This window comes from Balaenoptera acutorostrata, chromosome 6 (genome assembly GCF_949987535.1).
Source record: "Balaenoptera acutorostrata chromosome 6, mBalAcu1.1, whole genome shotgun sequence".
NCBI lineage: Eukaryota > Metazoa > Chordata > Mammalia > Artiodactyla > Balaenopteridae > Balaenoptera > Balaenoptera acutorostrata.
This window is the reverse complement of record NC_080069.1, coordinates 118,094,918-118,113,761: the sequence shown is the minus strand read 5'-3', so window position 1 is coordinate 118,113,761 and position 18,844 is coordinate 118,094,918. Positions and strand designations below refer to the sequence as shown.

General features: G+C 54.6%; 1 protein-coding gene across 3 annotated transcripts; it reads right to left on the bottom strand.

Annotated features, from left to right (window-relative positions):
• Positions 1–1,103: 1,103 nt before the first annotated feature.
• On the bottom strand, positions 1,104–17,607 carry URM1 (ubiquitin related modifier 1). Of its 3 annotated transcripts, none has more exons than XM_028162000.2 (5): positions 17,513–17,607; positions 13,383–13,453; positions 5,340–5,421; positions 3,778–3,826; positions 1,105–1,375 (listed from the first exon to the last, which is right to left on the bottom strand). In XM_028162000.2, the coding sequence occupies exons 1-5, from the start codon at positions 17,545–17,547 to the stop codon at positions 1,352–1,354; spliced, it is 261 nt and encodes an 86-aa protein (XP_028017801.1). In that variant the 5' UTR covers positions 17,548–17,607; the 3' UTR covers positions 1,105–1,351. The 3 variants fall into 3 exon arrangements, with proteins under 3 accessions (XP_007194649.1, XP_028017801.1, XP_007194650.1); XM_007194588.3 differs by lacking the exon at positions 1,105–1,375 and adding an exon at positions 2,320–3,415; XM_007194587.2 differs by lacking the exon at positions 3,778–3,826 and having other exon boundaries at positions 1,104–1,375.
• Between the last annotated feature and the right edge of the window lie 1,237 nt (positions 17,608–18,844).

Here is an 18,844-nt window from a genome sequence, read left to right as displayed (position 1 = left end):
GCCCGGACCCCGGGTTCGGAAACGCGACCTAGCCTCGGGTCCCTGTTTTCCGGATTCCCGGCGAAACCGGGGAGCCCAGGCTGGGGGCGGGGAGAGGGGAGTCGGGGGTTCCCCGGGACTGACAGAGGAGATTCCCCCGACCTGGGGCGGCGTAGAGACCCAACGCGGGCTACTCTAGGGACCCCGGGCCGCGATCGAAGGAGACACGCGCCAGGGGCGACCGGGATCCCCACGCAGGGTAGGAATCCGCGTGCTTGCTCGTCCACCTTACCGCGGGATGGGCCGCGACTGCCGAGCATCTGCGAGGTCCGCGAATCTCCGGAGATCTGGTCCGGCGCTTTTAAGGAGCGAGGCGGAACCCCGCAGGAGACCGGGGCCCTGAACTCAGGGGCTTCGCCACTGATTGTCCAAACGCAATTCTTGTACGAGTCTGCGGCCAACCGAGAATTGTGGCTGGACATCTGTGGCTGAGCTCCGGGCACGACAGGGGCGGGAGCCGCAGGGACCGAGCTCAACGCGGGCGAGACTCCTCAGGGTGGCGGCTGGCTGGCCCCAGCGCGAGGATCGCGGCCCTAGCCAGGCGCGCGAAGGAGGGACACCGGTCCCTGTCACCAGCGCCGCCATCCTCCTCCCCTCGTCGTCGTCCTCGTTCTCCTCCTCCTCTGCGGGTGACCAGTCCTGGCTGGCGGGGTCCTCCAGTCGATAGCGTCGTTCTTCCCTTTTTCAAATTTCGGCCGGGAACGAAGCTGGCACGCCGCGGCGGGGCCCAAATGTGGTCCGGGGAGCTCGCCCTCGGCCCGAGCCGCAGAAAGTCCGGGACGAAAGAAGATGCCGGCGGACTGCTCTCGCTAACTCGTTTTGAATTGATTCTAACCCATCCTCCCCCACCAATATCCCCTAAGCAAGCCTAAACCGACCCCTAAATCCCAAATAAACCGACCCCTCCCGCCAGCCACTCCAGACCGACCCATGGGCTGAGCCTCCTCCAGCCGCTGCTGCTGGAGTGGGAGAAGCGCCGGGAATGATGCGCTCATTGCCCCAGAGGGGCAATCGCCTCGGCTTTGGAAATAGAACTTGGACAAACGAATTCTTTTCATTAAAGACAAATTTTCGGAGATAGTGGGGTTTATTTATTTGTTTATTTCCTCAGAAGTGGGTTCAGGAGTTGCGGGGTGGGGGGGCAGTCGGGTGTCATCGGGTCTGAGCCCAGGTCATCTATCCCTGACCCCTTTCGCGCTCAAGCTGAAAATGACCCAAAATGCTTGGAGTGTGGCCCCGGCCAATTTCAGCCGTGATGCTGGCATCCCTCGTTGCGGTGGAGAACCTGGCTTCCCCAGCACGTCCTCCTGCCCTACTCCTCGGCATTGACTGCATGCTGTGGAGGAAGGGATATCCCGTCTTTACCCCTCCTCTCCCCAGTGCAGGCAGGAAAGGATTCCTCTCGCCCAGTTCCCAGGACTTGGAATCCTGTGGGGGTGGATACAGGGGCACTCCGAAGCTCAGCGGGGCTGGAGGCAGGAAGGCACTTCCAGGTTACAAGAATCGGGACAGGTTGATCCTTCAAGTGAGGCTGTCCCTTACCCTGTTCCCTAACATGCAGACCCTGACCTCAGCACCTAGTGCGGGCTGGTCAGACAGCCTCTCCCTAGACAGCACCTGCACCCGTTACCTCAACATGGCCACTCCCACACACACACACATACCCAGGGGGCCTCCACCTGCAGCAGTGCTGGAGAGAAGCTCACCAGCCCGGGGGTCGTCTGCCCACAAAGCCTTGAGAATGAAGTGCACACACCACCGCCAACACTGTTAGGACAACCATTTGGCACTTTCATCTCCAGAGTGAGAGAAATTCCACCTTAAATTATTAACATTTAATGGAAAGCAAAGTTTGGGGGCGGGATGATGTTAATGCCCTAATTTTTTTTTTTTTTTTTGAGGTCTCCCTCCAGCAAACAAAGCTTTTCCTCCAGGTCATGGGAAGTGGGGCTCTGCAGTCTTATCTATGCCTCCTCCGTCCTGAGGCCGCTGGCTGCAGCTGGTGGGACAAAGCCTGGCCTCGGACAGACGGGTAGGGAAGTATCTTGGGACCCAGACTGGTCAGCATAGACTGGCTCTGCCACCCCTTCTCCAGATGGCCCTATCACATCACCCTTTCTCGGAGAGTCTGGACAGTCTGACTTTCAACCCCTGCTCTCTTTTCGGGTGAAGGGCAGTTCTGAAAGCCCTAGGCTAAGGACAGAGAGGTTGGACCAGAGACCACGGCTGGGGGAAATGTGGGGTGCCACCGGTTTCTAAGGATGAAGTTCCAGGCAAGGCCAGTAAACAACCTAGTCTTTTATTTGCCCAAGGCCAGCTGTTGCAGGCACTGAGGCCCCAAGACTTCCAGAAGGGATGGAGGGAGGAGGGGTGAACCATCCTGCCTACCAGGTGCTGCCTGCCCCCATCCTGCTTCCTGCAGAAGGTGAGCGAGGAGATCAAGTGTACATTTGTGCCATCAAATATCTCCCCAGTTTTCAGATACTATAAAAATTCAGTTGTTGTTGAGGAGGAAACTGAGGCACATTGACCCCCCAAACCTCTATCTGCCAGTCCAAGGTTTAGCCCACACCCTCCTTCTCTCCCCCCTCAGCGGAATGAGCTGCATGCTGGCAGCCTTTTGCCGGGAGGAGGGTCTCAGGAGCCCATCTGGTGGCCTGTGTGGGGGGAGGCCAGCCAGGGTCAAGGGCTGTGGATGGGGGAGCAGGAGGAGGGGTGTGGCTGGAAGAGCAGCTGCTGTGTGTGTGGGGGCAGCACTGAATAGGGGACCCCAGCTGGGGTTCCACAATGATATCAGTGGGGGACAGGCAGAGCCCTCTGCTGTCCAGATGGGGAAACTGAGGCGGAGACCCCTCCAATCTTTGAGAAGGGAGGGGCCTGCCATCAGCTATTCAGGTCCATTCATCTTCCCCCAGGAAGGCACCACGGCCCAGGAGCTGGAGTGCCTCGTCAGCGGTCACTCAGTGTTTAGACTGAGACACAGGAGTAGAGAGCTGCAGGGTCACCTGGCCGCACAGACCCCACCACTCCTGACAAACTGAGGGGCACCCTCCCCCACCTCAGCTGCTGGGAGAGGCAGTGCCGGGCTCGGGTGCCTGCCCGCCTGCCTGCCTTCCCCTGCTCACGTGCCTGAGAAAGGCTCATTTTTAGCACCTGGCCTCTTTTCCCTGCCTGGAGGGAGCTCAGGGGACAGAGGAGGGAAGAAAGCAGCCAAGGGAGACAGGGAGATCTGGAAGCAGGGCCCAAGGGGATGTCTGATTGTTCTGTTCTCCCCACCCCAAGGGGGCCCAGGCACAGAGAAGGGCCCTCAGCCGCCGTGCAGCGTGGATATGAAGAGGATGCTGTCCTGGTCCTGAAGCTGGTAGTCCAGCTCACCCTGGTCCAGAAGAGAAATAAGGAGACCGTCAAGGGCACTTTTCCAGTTTCTCCCCAGGTGTTGAGAGGGAAAGAGGGGGAGCCTGGCTGCTCTGGGAGAGAAAGATAGAATCTACCAGAAAATAACGGGTACCCTATACATTAACTAGCAAATCTCCAGGGTGGAGGAGAGCTCATCACTTCCCCCAGCTACCCATTCCTTCCTCACTTGGGGTGGGAGACTCAAGTAGCCTCAGTCTGGAGGCCAGATTGGGACAGAGGATTACGCAGCCACCCTATCTGCGTCTTACGAGAGGCCCAAGGCTTTCCTACCAAAGCAGTGAGGGGAGCGGTTGAGGGAGGGCTGTCCCCCGAGGTACTGACCAGCAGTTCCCAGTCGGCATCGTTAATCAGCACCAGAATCCCTGGCCGCCTGTGGGAAAGATGGTGGTGAGTAGCAGGGCGTGAAGGGCGGGAGCTGGCAGGGGCAGGGGCAGAGGCTTAGACATTTGGGCTGCAGGAGTGTGGTGGGAGCCTTTTCTCTCGAGGGTCCCCATTAAAGATCTCCCAGGGAGTGGAGGCGACAGGAAAGTCTGAGGGCCAGATGGAACACAGGTGCAAATTCCACTGCCACCTCCCAGACCTCGGGCAGGTCATTTTGTTGCCCTGAGCATCAGTTTCTTCATCTGAAAACAGGGTAAATCACAGTGCCTTCCTCACAAGCTCTGCCAGAGGACGAAGTGGGATGATGCGTGTGAGGTGCTTGCTTGCCAGGGTCTAGCACGGGAACCACTGGTAGCAGCCTGTCTTTCCAGGGGTCTAACCTCACTGTCCTAGGCCTCCCGCATGCATGTCCTGGAGAGGAGGCTACCTTGGCTTTTCTGAATCAGGGAAACCTACCAGTGGCCCCGAGCCCCTGAAGGCCTGAGAGCAGCCCTTCCTGGAGTAAGGCAGGGTAGGCCAACATTTGGACAGGTACCTTAGCCTGGTTCCTGCTGGCAATGACCCAAAGAGCACTGCTGTCCTTGGGGGTGACCTCCACGACTGTTGGACCATGACCTGAGCCACAGGTTGGATGGCAGCCCTAGCCCCCAGGGCCTGCTGGTGAACCTCTGCTTCGAGGCAGATGAACAAGTCCCACAAGTGCCCTGGCCACTTCTGTGACATATCAGGCTGGCCTTGTTGTAGGAGTATAGTGACTTCATGCCACATGGAATCTGGATCCTTTCCTAGGAGGCTAAGCTGGGTCTGGGACAGATACAGAAGCTTTGGGCTGGGCTAGGGGTGTCCCCAGTGAGCATGAATGTGCATGTGTGTGCACACGCGTGCAGTGACTCCCTGTAATCCTAGACCTGCGCTGTCCAGCCCAGTATCTACGAGCTACATTTAAATTTAAATTCCATTTAAGTAACACTGAACACTTAGTTCCTCAGTCACACTAGCCACATTTCAAGGGTTCAATATCCTCATGGGCCTAGCAGCTACCGTATTGGACAGCACAAACAGAGAACATTTCTATCATCACAGAAAGTTCCATGGGAGAACACTCTCCTAGGTTGTCAAGAGATGAGAGAGACCTTGGGTAGCATCTTTTCCTCAGTAATGTCTGTATGGAGAAAGTAGCTGAGGCCCAGAGAAGTGAAGTAACTTGCCCAAGGTTCCACAGCAAGTTTGTGGCAAGCAGAAGGCGGAATCTAAGTTTTTTGATAAATTTACCAGTCTCCTGACCCAGGTTTTGAAAAAAATCCCCAGCAGTCCAATGTGGTAGCAAGAAAACTGAAAATAAACTTCAACAGAGCTGGACAGAGCCAGCCTTTTCCTTGGAGAGCTAAGAGGAGGATAAAGGGAGAACAGGACCCAGAGAAGGCTGTGTTTGAACCAAGGACAGGGGCTCAAACCTCCTTCCCTTCACCTGCCCTCCTCAGGGAAGGGAGAAAGGGACTCACACGCTGTCTCCCTGGATGAACAACTCTGGCCGCTCTTTTAGCAAGTTCTTCTTGATCCAGACAAGGAGGTTCCGGATGTCCCCTGGAGAAGAAGGCACAAAACAAACTAATGTCAAATCCAAATGATTCTTGGCCCTCAGGGCCTTGCCTGGACCAGGAGGAAGTGAATATGGGGCTGAGAGGGCCTCTTTTAGACCAGGCTGTCATGGCCCCTGAACTAGTGGATTCCCAAGGTGAGGAAATGGACCTGGAGAGGCCAGTGACCTGCCCAGAGGTCTTCAGAGAAAAGTGGCATCTGGCACTGCTGAAAGCTTGAAGAAGAGGCAATGGGGATGCAAGGCAGACAGCAAGAGGAATGGTCACGTCCGAAAGGGTTGAGAGACAGACCTCCACCCACTAGCCCTTGTAGATGGTCTGAAACCGCCATGGGTAGGCTTCTGTGAGAGCCCCTCCACCTTTATCTCCCCAGCCAGTCCCAGATGGGGAGCATTCGGCTTTGCTCTTGGAAGGTCTGCATATATTTCCCTTTGTGAGGGAAGAAAAACAATTGCTGAGCCGATAACATCATTTAATTTCCTCTGACAGAAGGAGAGAAGGATCCTTCACCAGCCGGAGACGCTGACAAATCACTGCCCCTCTACTCCCCCTTCGCAGAGCCCTCCAGGCCAGGGGCGGCCACCCTGAAGAGGCAAGAGGTTCAGGGTCGAAAGGGCCTCTCCTGCTCAGCTGGACACTGCGATCTGCCTCTGTGATTCTGGGACAGCCACCAAGCTCTGTACATCATCTGGAGGCTCAGAGCCACCTGTCTCCCAGGCCTTCTCTCCTTTTCTGGGAGCCAGGTCCCAGGCCACAGCACACTGAAACCTGGCTCTACCGTCTCCTCGAAGGCTGTGGCTCTCAACGATCCACGGCTCAAACAGAGCATCCCTGAGGCTGCAGGAGTAGCCTTCTCAGAGACTAGCTGAGATGACAGCTAGTCTCTGAGAAGGCAGCAGGGGGCTGAAGGTTAGCCATTCCCATCCTGAGTCAACATCTCAGAGGGGCCTCTGTCCTGGGTCCGTGCCTGAGACAAAGCTCAGGGACTAAGCTGGAGAAGGGCCCAAGCAGTGCCTTGGTTTCCCTGACTGGAGGTGAACTCCAGGCGCGCAGGCAAGGGAAAGGCTGCCAATTAAGGAGAGGCCCAGCGCGTGTCACACACAGCACCAGCCTTGGGCAGGGTTTTAAGGCACTCAGGCAGGCTGCACCCTGGATGGACTGGTTCACTCTGCTCTGTGCCAGCTTCCCTGGATTGTACGCCAGCAGAGCACAGGGCCATGGGCAAAGTGTCCACGGACTGAGACTGCGCCTTTCAATTTTAATTCCTATTTTTAAACAAAGCAGATGGGAGTCTTCACGGTCCCTGGAGCGGGCAGGGGGCAGCGAGTGTTGCCTCCAACTAGCTGCAGTCCATTTAGACTCCTGGCTGGGTTCCTCCCAGAGGCCTGGGTTTCAGAGGTTTCCCCTTGGCCTCCATCTTGGCACTGTCTGGTGGGCCGCCAGCCCATACATCTTGTGGCCGCTCGATAGAGCCACCGGGGTCTGACACATCCATCAACCAGCCCCGGCAGGCGGGGTTGTGCCTGTGTGCGCAGAGGCACTGAGGGACTGGGCAGTGCCGGGCCTGAGGGCCACCAGCTGCACCTCCACAGCCCCCGCTGGCCTGTTCAGAACCAGGACCCAGTTGGGTGACAGCCCTGGCTCCCTCCAAGAGGGGACTTCTGCTCCACTCTCGTAGGCTGGGGGTGGTGGGGAGGACTAATGGTCATGTCGGGGTCATCCAAGTGATGGTCGTGGAGTCCCCAAGGGGTGGGCTGGGGGGAGTCTGCTGTGGGTGCTGGCTCATTTATCATGATGCTTCTCTTTGCTGAGGTCATTCCCTCCCTCCTCTGCACCCCCCAGGCCTGCCCACATTCTTGATAGCCTGTTACCATGGTGAGGCCACCGCATCACCACCCGTATTGTTCCCCCATGCCTGGATTTGGGGGTGGGGAGAGGTGGAACTCCCAGCTCCCTTCGCAGGCTGCAAGGGCCACTCCGCCTAGCCTGAAACACACCCCCAGGGACATCGTGCTAGGCTTGCCGAGGCCCAGACAATATGCAAATAGCCTCCAAGCCAGATGGTCGGCTTCCAAAGGCGCCCAGGGGAGGAGGAAGGGTTAAGCAGAGTCAGGGGCTGGTGGCTCGGGGATGGCTCTGGGGAATCTCACTTGCACCTTCCCCCTCTGTGTCCTCCTGCCTTCCCATTGCTACCGATGGTGGCTTCCCTCATGGGATCCCATGCAATCACTCACAAGACAAATATTTACTGAGCAGCTACTACGTGCCAGGTGCCAGGGAGATGGCGGAGAGCAAGGCGGACACAGAGCCTACCCTCATGGAGCTAAGAGGCCAGCAGGGGAGAAAGACATTACTTAATTAGTCGTGACAAATGCTCTCTCCTTTGTGTGGGATCAGAAAGAGCTCTCCTGAGGATATTAACATTGAAGCTGAGGCCTGAAGGATGAGAAGGGTGGGATGGGGGAGTGTGCCAGACAGAAGGAAGAACATATGGGAAGACCTGAGGCAGGCTGGAGTTGGCAGGTTCAAGGTAACAGAACAGAGAAGGCCAGAAGATCGGCCTGAGACAAGGCCAGAGATGTAGCCAGGGCTGGACTATGCGGGGCATGTGTGGGCCTTGAGAGGGGCTGCTTGGGAAGAGGCCTCTCCGTCCTCGGGAGCCCCAGGGGTATTTCCTGAGTGGGAGCCCCAGCATGCAGCAGGGAATCTCTCACACAAAACGCCCCTGAGACGTTTACTGAGCACGCGGACAACTGTGGACGGAGTGGGGGAGGAGGACTGGTTAAGAACGGGACTCAGCCCTGGGTCTGAGTTCGACTCCATCACTTCCTAGTTATATGACCTTGGGTAAGGAATTCTCTTGAGCTTCCTCTTTGTCAAATGGGAACTGTAAGAATGCCTCATAGTGTCGTTGTGAGGCTCAAATAAGATGGTCCACATAAAGCTCTTGGCACTGTGCCTGGCACAGCGATGCTGTAATTCTTCTATGAGCCAGAGGAAGAACCTGTACCCTTTAATCTCTCTTGCTGCCCTGAGCTTCCACATGCTCTGCCCAGGGGCCTGGCACCTCGAGGACATGCTTAGGAACCTCTGGAGGGTGCGGTACAGTGAACTATTGAACAGACACTACTGGGACTGGCTGGGGTTTTCTGTGGGATCCACTACCTTTCTATCAGACCTGGAGAGGGAATGAGAGAATGGGGGCATTGGGAGAGTGGCGAGGGGGCCCCAAACACCGGCCTTCCCTTCACTTTAGATTTTCAAACTCCTAAGATGCTCCCTAGACAACCCAGGTGGAAGGAATCACACTCTGAGGGCAGGCAGCCCAGGGCAGGGAGATGAGCACCCCAGTGTAAGGTTTCCAGTGCAGGAAGCCTTGGGACCTGGCCTGCCTACGTGGGGAAGAGCAAGCGATGGGAGCTACTGCTCCCACGGCAGAGGGGTGAAGAGTTCGGGTTCTGGAGCCGGAGGGCCTTGGGCCGTGCACTAGATGGCCCTGGGTAGGACGTCACTTGACCTAGGTCTCAGGGTTATCCTCTAACAAATGGGGATAATCATCCAAACTCCTAATGCCAGCAGCAGGCCCAGCAGTGTCAAACAGACCAGACAAATGCACATTTGCCCGCAGTGACTCAGGATTGCTTATCCTGTGGGCTGCCAGAACCTTCTCCTAAAGACTGCTGGGAAAGGGGCACCACACATGCCCCTCTTAGCACGTACAAAGGCTCCCACCAGAATCCCGTGCCCCGGTGGATTTGTCCTTGTCTGGGGACAATCACCACCCACTGTGGCAGGGCCCCCATGGTGTCCTAGCTCTCTGGTCTCATCTGATATTGCATCCCGGCTGCGGTGGACCCTCATTCAGCCTCTTCTTGAAGGCCTCCGGGGAGAGCTTTTCTCCCAACCAGAAATCTGGCTTCCTCTCCCTCCCACTCACCGAGCCTGGCTAATCCCGGGGACCACGCCAACAAATGTGGCCCCGCTTCCCCACACTATGCAGACTTGGGAGAGACGGATCCCCTACGTCTTCTCTTCCACAGGTTAAGCCGCTCCTGTCCCCACCAAGTCCACCAGGCTCCAGGACAGGGCTCTTCTGGGAGCCCACCCCAGGCCTTAGTTGAAAGGGGAGAAGAAAGAGCTGGGATGGGGGGAGTAAAAGACAAGAGAGGGTAGAGGGAACATCAGAGGGTCCATTTACAAGTGAATGGGGGTAAGAATGGAGCAGTTTGTGGGCTAAACTGGCCTCAGAAGGAGGTTTACAGATGTGCGTGGGGACGCTCCTCATTGTTTAATTAAGCAGAAAGTGGATCTTTTCAAAAGCAATTTTGCACAGGGACTGAGAGTGGTTGGGGGGAGAGGAGGGTGGTGGGGAGGGGATCAGCAAACAGGCCTCAGAGCAGAGAAAGGAACAGCTGGCCCCAGAGAGGCTGTGAAATGCATGCTAAGCAGTTTAAAGCGCCTGGGAGCTCCCTAGCCGCCCCTGCCTCCCGCGCCAGCCCCCCTTTAATACAATGGCAGGGCAGAGGGGCAGGGAAAGGTGAGGCAGACAAGTCTCTTCCTGGGGCCAAGGCAGGTAATGCCCACACTGGGACGGCCGAGGTTTTGGGTTTGCTCCAGGCCACTGACCAACCATGGGCTGCGAGCCTTGTGTTCAAAGGATCCTTGAGGCAAAAAAGCCAGCTCTCGGTGGCCAGTGCCCAAAGCTGGTGGGTGCCTCCCAACCCTGGCCACTCAAGGCCTATTCCATGGAGGTAGCGGTTAAGACCCACCCCCCTTTCCCCTGCACACGCAACTGCTCACTGGATCAGTGCACCCTGTTTCCCAGAGCCATATACTTAGATCTGGAAGCAACTTTTCCAAACTGCAGATGTCAAACAGATAACCAGCTCACTCCAGACTAAATCTAGCCCAACCTCCCGTTTTACAGGTGGAAAAAAAGAGGCCTGCAGAAATAACTAATTTGCCATCGCGCGCTGCCAGGGCTCCTCTCTTGCGATCTCACCCACTTTGGCCTTGCCCAGCCTCTTCTCCCAAGTTGGCTGGGCTGGAAGCTCTCCCCTGGCCCAGGACCCAGGGCCCTGTTTAGTCCCCTTGTTTGTGAGCCTTGTCACAATCCATGACCTTATGGCTGCTATTTTCTCTGCTGGAGTCTCCAAGACCTGCTTGGCCAAGTGGCAGCCCCTGGGCTGGGAACGCTGCCAGATGGCAGATCTGGGCACGGGCTTGGGGGAAGAGTGTTACTTTCCCAGTGGCACCAGGCCCCTGCCCTCCTGTTGGGCTCCGTGTGCCAGGGTGAGGCCTGGTAGCTGCCAACCAGCTCTGCAGCTGTGATGTGACTTACACCTCTGGGCACAGAAGGGCAAAAATGGAAGCCAGAGGTAGACATTCACAGCCAAGGGCCCAAAACTGAGCACATGGGCCATTTCCGCTTGCCTCTCCTGCCTCCTTTTCTTTATTCCAGAGCGGGGAGGATAGGCCCCCACCTGTTCCCTAAGCAGTAGATGGGGCATCCAAAACCTGGGTCTCAGCCCAGCCTCCCTACTTGAGTAACTCTGGACAGGTCACTCTCTTTCTCTCTCTGTGAGGTTTGGTTTCCTTGTCGATAGATAATATATACTGGGCTCATAATGAAAATTGAAATAAGTAGCTGTTGGAGGCATGAAAAAAAGTGTAAAAACTGGAAAATACACTGCACGTTTGAGATGTTATGTAATTCAGGGAACCTCTTGGGATAAACGGTAATGGGTTAGTGGTACCATGCAAGGACGGCAGCGACCCTGACATCTGCTTCTGAACCCCAGCTCTGCCATTCATATAACAGTATGACCTGGGGTAAGACTTTTGACATGTCTGGGTTTGGGTTTCCACTTTTTAAAATGGGAATAATAATGATAGCTACCACCTAAGAATTTGTGACAATTATTGGTACAACCAGCTGGGGCTTTGCCTACCATGCCACACTCAGCCTGTGCCCCTTATGACACTGGCCTTCCTTCAGGTCCTTGACCACCCCAAGGCCTTCTGCCCAGAAGTACTCTGTACTTGGAGTGGGCCCCCTGCATCTCTACTCTCCCTCCAATTTATTAGGGTGGCTTCTTTTCGTTCTTCAGGCCGTAGCCTCAAGGTCACCTCTGTAAAGAGGCCTTCCCTTACCACCTGTTGTCTCATTCAAAGCACCTTTTTGTTCTCCTCATGCCAGTGATGACCACTTGTTCAGTTACGCATTTGCGTGTTTACTTTTTCACTGCCTGGCTCCACTTCCGTTACTCTGTAAGCTCCGTTAGGGCAAGAACCATATCTGTTTTGCTTACGACTAAATACCCAGCAACTAGTACAGTGCCTGGCACAAAGGAGACATTCAAAAACACGTGTGCCAACTACAGGAAAGAATAAAGTACTTACTTCCATGCCTGGCACTTGGTGCCAATGAATGAATGAAAAGGGGCTGGAATGATTAAACTCGGGGACTTGCATGCCAAGCAAAAGCAGGGGGAAATAAATCATAACTTGTGATATTTTAATACCTTCCCAGATAAGTCTTTATGGCTGAATCTTTGAGAGGCTTCTGAGAGCCCCTTGTTCTCTACCAAGGCTGCAGAGACATCTGTCAAACTAAGAAACCATCGCCTTTATCATCTTGGGTCTTCCCCACCAGGGACACAATCCCACAGTCCTGACATTTAACCCCAGCCTAATGCCCACACCCAGCTCCAGGGGGCAGTGCCCTGTCCCTTAGTGAGTGTTCCCCGGCCTCTGAATGTGGCACACAGACCCACCCTATGCCATTGCTCTCCAACCCAAGGCAGGGTCAGAAACAGCCTTGGTAGCCAGTGAATCTGGGCAGTAATTGTCTGACTCTTGGCAGATGCATGTCCAGCCCCAGTAGACTCCTGTCGAACCTCACTTGACCATTTTCTACTGCTCACCTACAGGAACCTCATTCCCCTGCCTCCTCATAGAACTGATTTCCTCTTCTTCCCAGAAGTATCTCAGCCCTAGGCGAGACGGGTGCCCGTCCCTGAACATTCTGCTCTTGCTAGGATCCACTGCTAGGGCTGCAAAGCACCTCCCCAGTTGCAATGTCCAGCCCCTGCCTCTAGGTTACACTGCTATTTACCCAGCTGGACCTCTGGAAATCAACTCCTCACTCCCTCCCCCTGTCTGAAGGCAGGGTCTTGTCTCCCCAGTGCCTGGTACATGGTCTGCAACATGGGAGGTGCTCAGTGCACGTTCGCTAAAGAAAGGTGAACAGGTATTTGAATGAACACATGGAAAAACCCCCATCTCCCTTAGTCAACCTCCCTCCTCCAACCTCCTTTCTGGCTGGATGCTTTTCTTCTCATCCAAATCCTGTTCCCACCATGTAAGCCCGTGTGCATTGTTCCATTCTTGACGAACGTTACCTCCTTCACGAGGACATCTCTCTGCTGCCATCCAGTGCATGGTACAGCTGGCTGACACCTTCTAGCAACCCTGAGAGATAGGGATTACCATCCCCACTTCACAGATAAGAACACTAAAGCTCAGAAAAGTGAGGTGACTGGCCTAAGGGGCTAAGGGGATTCAAACTCAAGTCTGTCCAGGGAGTTCCCTGATGGCCTAGTGGTTAGGATTCCGGGCTTTCACTGCCATGGCCTGCGTTCAGTCGCTGGTTGGGGAACTGAGATCCCACAAGCTGCGTGACGCGGCCAAAAAAAACCAAACCAAAACAAACTCAAGTCTGTCTGAATACAGAACCCGCACTCGTAAGGACTAAGCTAGGCCATCTCCTCCCTACAAAGCTGGCTGATTGCGGAGAGGATGCGGGGACAACTTGGTGATCTCTCTTTCTTCCTCCCCACTGGCCAGGGAAGTTCCACCCATTCTCACTTGAACGGGGCTGAGCGACCCTGTGGAGCAGCTCCTGCCCAGTGGCCCCCAGGGAGGGGTTCAGAAGCCCATACTCACAGGGTTCCTCCTGTCCAGGCAAGGTGACCTGATGCTTCTTCACACCGTCAAACAGGAGCTCCGCACCGCCTCTGCAAAGGAGGGCCAGAGAAAGAGCTGGGTGAGCTCCTGCACACGCCTCAGAGACTGAAAACTGAGGAGGAGGTTGGCTCCAGAGGCCCAAGAGATGCAGAGACCAAGGTTCAGGAACACCCTGGGTACCAGCGATCAAGCCTCAAATGTGGCTTCCTGATGTGGTAAAGCAGGAGAGAAACAATTTTTATTAATATTTAAGTATCCAAATTTGCAGATTCTTGTTTTTATTCCTCTGCCTTAGTGCACAGGGGCAGAGCACAGGCTTTGGAGTTGTGGGCCTTGAGATGGAGACCAGGCTCTACCTGCGCCTGACGGCGAGACCTTGGGCACGTGACTTCATCTTCTGAAGCCTTAGTCTTTCCATCTGCAAAAATGTTGAGAAGCTACCATGTGGCACACTAGAGACCCTGTGTATCCAGAGGTTTCCTCTGGCTTGGCGATGCTTTGAAATTTCCCGGCCTGTGCCCCACGCCCACCCCCGCTGCTGGCCTGGTGGGCGCACCACAGTGCTGTAGGGTAAGAGACCCCACTGGACTTAGCAATAACCCTGCCATTTGCTACAACATTCTTCCTCTCATTTCATCTTCAGGGACTCCCAGGGAAGGCGGGAGGGAGGCGGATATTATTAACTCCAACCAGTGGAGAAGCAGACTGGGGCCAGGAGAAGTTAAGTGACGTGTCCAAGGCCAGACAGGCAGTGGCTGAACTAGGATTTGAATTCTAACTGGTTTCTGGCAGAAACAACCAAGACTCCCCCAAAGGTCAGGAAGCCCCTTGAGGGCAGAGTCTGGTTCACTTCTGTGTGCCAACACCTGGCCAAGGGAAGACTGGGACAGCAGAGATGCTCAAAGCCAAGTGCAGAAGCCAGGGCTCAGGATGCAGACACTTGGGCTCTTTCAGTGCCCCACACTGCTCCTCCCCCTGGGTCTCTCCATTCCCGTCTCAGACTTCACGTGGATCTTAACTGAGAAGGCCTTAACAGACTTTTGACGGATGTGATGCCTCCCACCCCACCACCCTTTCCCAATTTCAGAGAACAGAGATGTCCTGAGACAGTCCACTGGGAGGCAGAGGCAAGGCAAGCATTGTCATGGGGGAAACATGGGGCGACTGTCATCCAAACAAGGTCACGCTTTGTTGATGCAGAAATGTGGAGGGGGAGAGGAGGCCCATCTGTGGTCGTGCACAGGGCCATTTCAGCTGCAGGCCCGCACAGAGCGTCCATTTATCCCCTTCCAAGAGCCTCGTTCTCTCCTGGGTGGGGGCTGGCACATGCAGCAGCTGGGGTGGGGGAGGGTGGCAGGCAAGGGGCGACAGGAGTTGGGGGTCAGAGGAGTGGGAACTGGAAGCACGGGGATCCAGGCAAACAACTCAGATCGGCCAAACCTGGTGGTGCCAGGCTCAGAGGCCAGGGCTGTTTTTCCCTTCACAAGCGGATAAAGAACCAGTCTGGCTCAGAGAGTGACCTGTCACTGCTGGGTTCACTAGCCCTCGAGGGAGGGGTTGGCATTTTTGTTGTCAGCACATCTGGAGGGGAGGAAGGTGCATGCCCAGCCTCTAGAGTGATTCAGGGAGGCAGGAGGGGCCTGTTTTGGTCCCAGCAGAGAACCAAAGCCAGCCTCTTATGTTCTACAGGATTTGCTATTCAAACGCAATTAAGGCATTACAACCTAAGATACCTGTCTTTCCTCCGCTCCCCAGTTCTCGGTGGGAGGTGGCTGTTGGTACCAGTGACTGGTACAGACATTCCCAAAATGGCCTTCACTTTTTCTAGTTTATCGTCATTTTTTACCTTATATATTTTTATTTTTATTTATTTCCCCTCTACCTGCTGGCCTGGTACACAGCAGGCACTCAAGAAATATTTGATGAATGAATGAAAATGCCCATTTCCCTCACTTCTTCTCTGACCTCAATGGCATTCCCTCCCTTTGCCAATACCTACCTCCCAGACTAAAGGAGGAGGAAAAGGGAGAAGGAAGAGGGCATCTCACATCTGTACTACATACTCTGCATCCTCTGTGACCTGAGAAAATGCTCTGTTCAGGAGGCAAGATGAGGATGGCAGAACTGGTCAATGACAAGAGGGAGAAAGGTGGGCGAGGTCTTCTAGAGCGTCTATCAGAGCTGGTGGGGCTGAGGGGACCATATCTGCTCAGGGGAAAGAGGCAAAGGTCTAACCCAGTCTTTTCAAGGATTGGGGTGGCACTCAGGGACAAAAGGGAGAGAATGATGGGCAAGGCAGCTTCTTTGCACATCTACTTAGGTTCAGAATAAAGGATGAAGGAAGTCTGCTAAGAGATGTAGGAAATGAAAGAAAGGCCGGGGCAAAAACATGCATTGAGACAGAGACAAAGAGGGAAGGAATCTGGGCTTGGCATACATATTGGGCATTCTTGCTTCCCGAGAAGCTGCAGTTCTCAGGGGACACTGGGGTGGTGGGTGAAGGGAACGCTGTCTTGCCTTGCCAGGGTTCACTACTGCTCTTGGGGGTAAGGGAGGCTGAGATGGTCAAACCAGAAAACGGGTGCTCAAGCTAGTCTGTAAGCTCTGCAGGGCAAGGACCATATCTTCCTCATATGACTTCCCCCCTGCTGCCGGCACAGAACCTAGCAAACAAGACATTTCTGAGAAACAAATACCATGTCTGACTCAATGAGCATGACAGGTAAGCCGGCTGTAGATAAGCCTTAACACTGGCAATCTGCAGCTTCTCCCTCTTCAGCTCTGCTGAGGCCTGTCAAAGCAGCAGGGATCCTCCTAGAACCCCCAGGCTATGGGGGTATAGCTGGGCAAAAGGTCAGAAAAGCAATAGAGTCAGGAGGCCAGACAAACACAGTTCTAATTGGACCCATGGGGCCAGACAATATCATCAATTAAAATGCAGTTAACATTCATGAGACTACCCCCTTGTAAGGGCCAGAAACGCTGAACCGCTGGAGGGCATGGACAAAGTTCTATTTATCTTTGTATCCTCTGTGCCTGGCTCACCGCCTGGCACATGGTAGGCACTCAATAAATGACTGGTGAATGGACTATGCAATGAAGGAAAAACATGAAAGAAACTGGGGGCATCCAATGGAAGGAAAGGCATTTATGGGCAGAGGTTTTAGATTCCCATCCCGGACTTTTCCTTTCACATAAGCCTTGTCTTGTTTATCTTCACACACAAAGACAAATCTAGTCCCAGCTTTTCCACGGGACTCTGGAAATTATATCACCCATCTCCTAGGGTCTGAGCTTCTTTGCCTTCTCTCTAACCTCTGCAGTTTCTCTTAGCTCTGAAATCAGATGAAAAACCTTCTGTTTGTAGGAGGCAGAAGACAGTGGCTTGAGGAGACTTCCTCCCTCCTCTGTGTTTCTTCAGTTATTGGTGTGTGTGCCCCAATCCTGCACTTTTCATCCTGTGCATACTGTACTGTCATCAGGGTTAGTCTCCTCCGCTGTGCTACCTCACTTAGCCCCGTACCGCCACCTGACTCAGGAGCTGCAGGAGGCACTCAGTAAGTGACTGGTGAGTAGCAAGTTTACGGAATGTACTGAAAGGGGTTCAGGTCTGTTCAACACCCCCAAATCTTGGGGAAGGGAGGAAAGGAATCTCGTCTTGGCCACACACCCCACGAGAAACAAGGCTCCAAGAACCGTGTAAACGGAAATTGCTGCCAGAAGAAAGAAATCAGGGGGTGAAGGTGCTCCTTCTCGATCCGAGAAACTCAGATACCAGACACACGGGCCTGCTCCAAAACTGGGTTGGCAAAAAAGGTAGAGAGGCCGCCCGCTAACCGTCAAGCCTTTTGAGTCTGGCAGGGCTCAGGGTACGGAGGAGTGCCAAGACCGCACCTCCACGCCCCGGCGTGCGCCTCTATTCCCGGACATACGGCCTCGTGGCCCAGGCGGACCGAACCTCTCAAGCTCTCCGAGGCGGGTGCCGTAGCTCAAGGAAGTCGCCGGGAGCCTCGGCGATTCGGTCGTGACAGGCCCCAAGGCAGAGGGAGGGGAGTTCCGAGCCCGACGACTTCAATCCATCCCCACGGCGCCCCAGCTCTGTGACTCACCCGAACTCCACCTCCACAGACAAGGGCGCTGCCATGTTGAGGAAGCCGAGCTCACAGGAAACTCTCTTCAACTTCCGACGCTACTGCCTCGTTTCCGGTTGCCGCGGACGGAAGAGGCGGTGCCAGGGAAACGCTCCTGCTCAGCTATTGGAGGGAGGCCTGGAGCAGAGAGCTGAGCTTGGAGGATAGTGGGTCCGGTTGAGGGCCTTTGAGTTGGTCCTTTTGTGCAGTTTAGGGATGGGGCTCAAACAACCAGGGCGGGCAGCGACTGGCATGAGCCACAGCTAGGCGGAGGAGAGCCCTGGCATCTTGGTGCTGAGACTGTGAGCCACGTTACAGTTTATCTTGCATTAGTTACCAGTTCTCTTCAGTGCGCACACCGCTTGGACGAGCCCGTCCACTCGTCTTGAATTATAAGTGACCCCCAAATCTTTATTTCCGGCCCAGAAATCTCTCTCCTGAGCCATCGACTCGTAATCCAACCGCCCTGTCGATTTGGATTGCACTCATTCAACAGATATTTATTGCACGTCCTCCGTGTGCCTGGCATTTTGGTTGGTGCTAATGGATGCGGGGGTGAACGGGATAGGCAAGGTTCCAGCCCTTAGGGCACTCACAGTTTAGTGGGGGAAACTAATCAAATAAACATACGAGTCATGCTAATAAATGTAAAATCTCAAACTGAAAAATGATCTGGAATTATAAGAACTTCAAAAAGAAAATGGACTGGACGACTTGGGCTGAGCGCTAAAGCCTGAGTAGAGCAAACTAGGTGGACGTGAGGGGAGAAAAACCTCTGGGAGCATTCCAGCGAGAACAGACGGTGCAAAGACTCTGGGTGGGAGAACGTGCTGGAGCACCAAGAGAAGGTGGAAATTGGGGAGCAGAGGGCCTGGAAAGAGATGAGGCTAGAAAGGTGGGCAGGGGCCAAATCATGCCTTGCGAGCCAGGTAAGAATTTCAGTCTCTATTCTAAAAGCAATGGTAGACCTTGGAAGGATTTTGGGGTGTGTGTGTGGTGTGTGTGTGACATTATTAGAACTGTGTTTTAAAATATCCTTCCTGGGACTTCCCTGGTGGTCCAGTGGTTAAGACTCTGTGCTACCACTACAGGGGGCGCGGTTTCAATCCCTGGTCGGGGAATTAAGTTCCTGCATACTGTGAGGCGTGGCATATAAATAAATATATACATACATAAATATATTTAAAAATATCCGGGCTTCCCTGGTGGCGCAGTGGTTAAGAATCCGCCTGCCAATGCAGGGGACATGGGTTTGAGCCTTGGTCCGGGAAGATCCCACATGCCTCAGAGCAACTAAGCCCGTGCGCCACA

What these genes read in the sequence shown, in the direction of transcription:
- URM1 (XM_007194587.2), bottom strand. Translation starts at nt 17,547, where the DNA reads ATGGCAGCGCCCTTGTCTGTGGAGGTGGAGTTCGG. An exon ending in TCTGTGGAGGTGGAGTTCGG is followed by an intron (nt 13,454 to 17,512) that starts GTGAGTCACAGA and finishes CCTCCTTTGCAG; the next exon opens with AGGCGGTGCGGAGCTCCTGT. An exon ending in GCCTGGACAGGAGGAACCCT is followed by an intron (nt 5,422 to 13,382) that starts GTGAGTATGGGC and finishes CTTCTTCTCCAG; the next exon opens with GGGACATCCGGAACCTCCTT.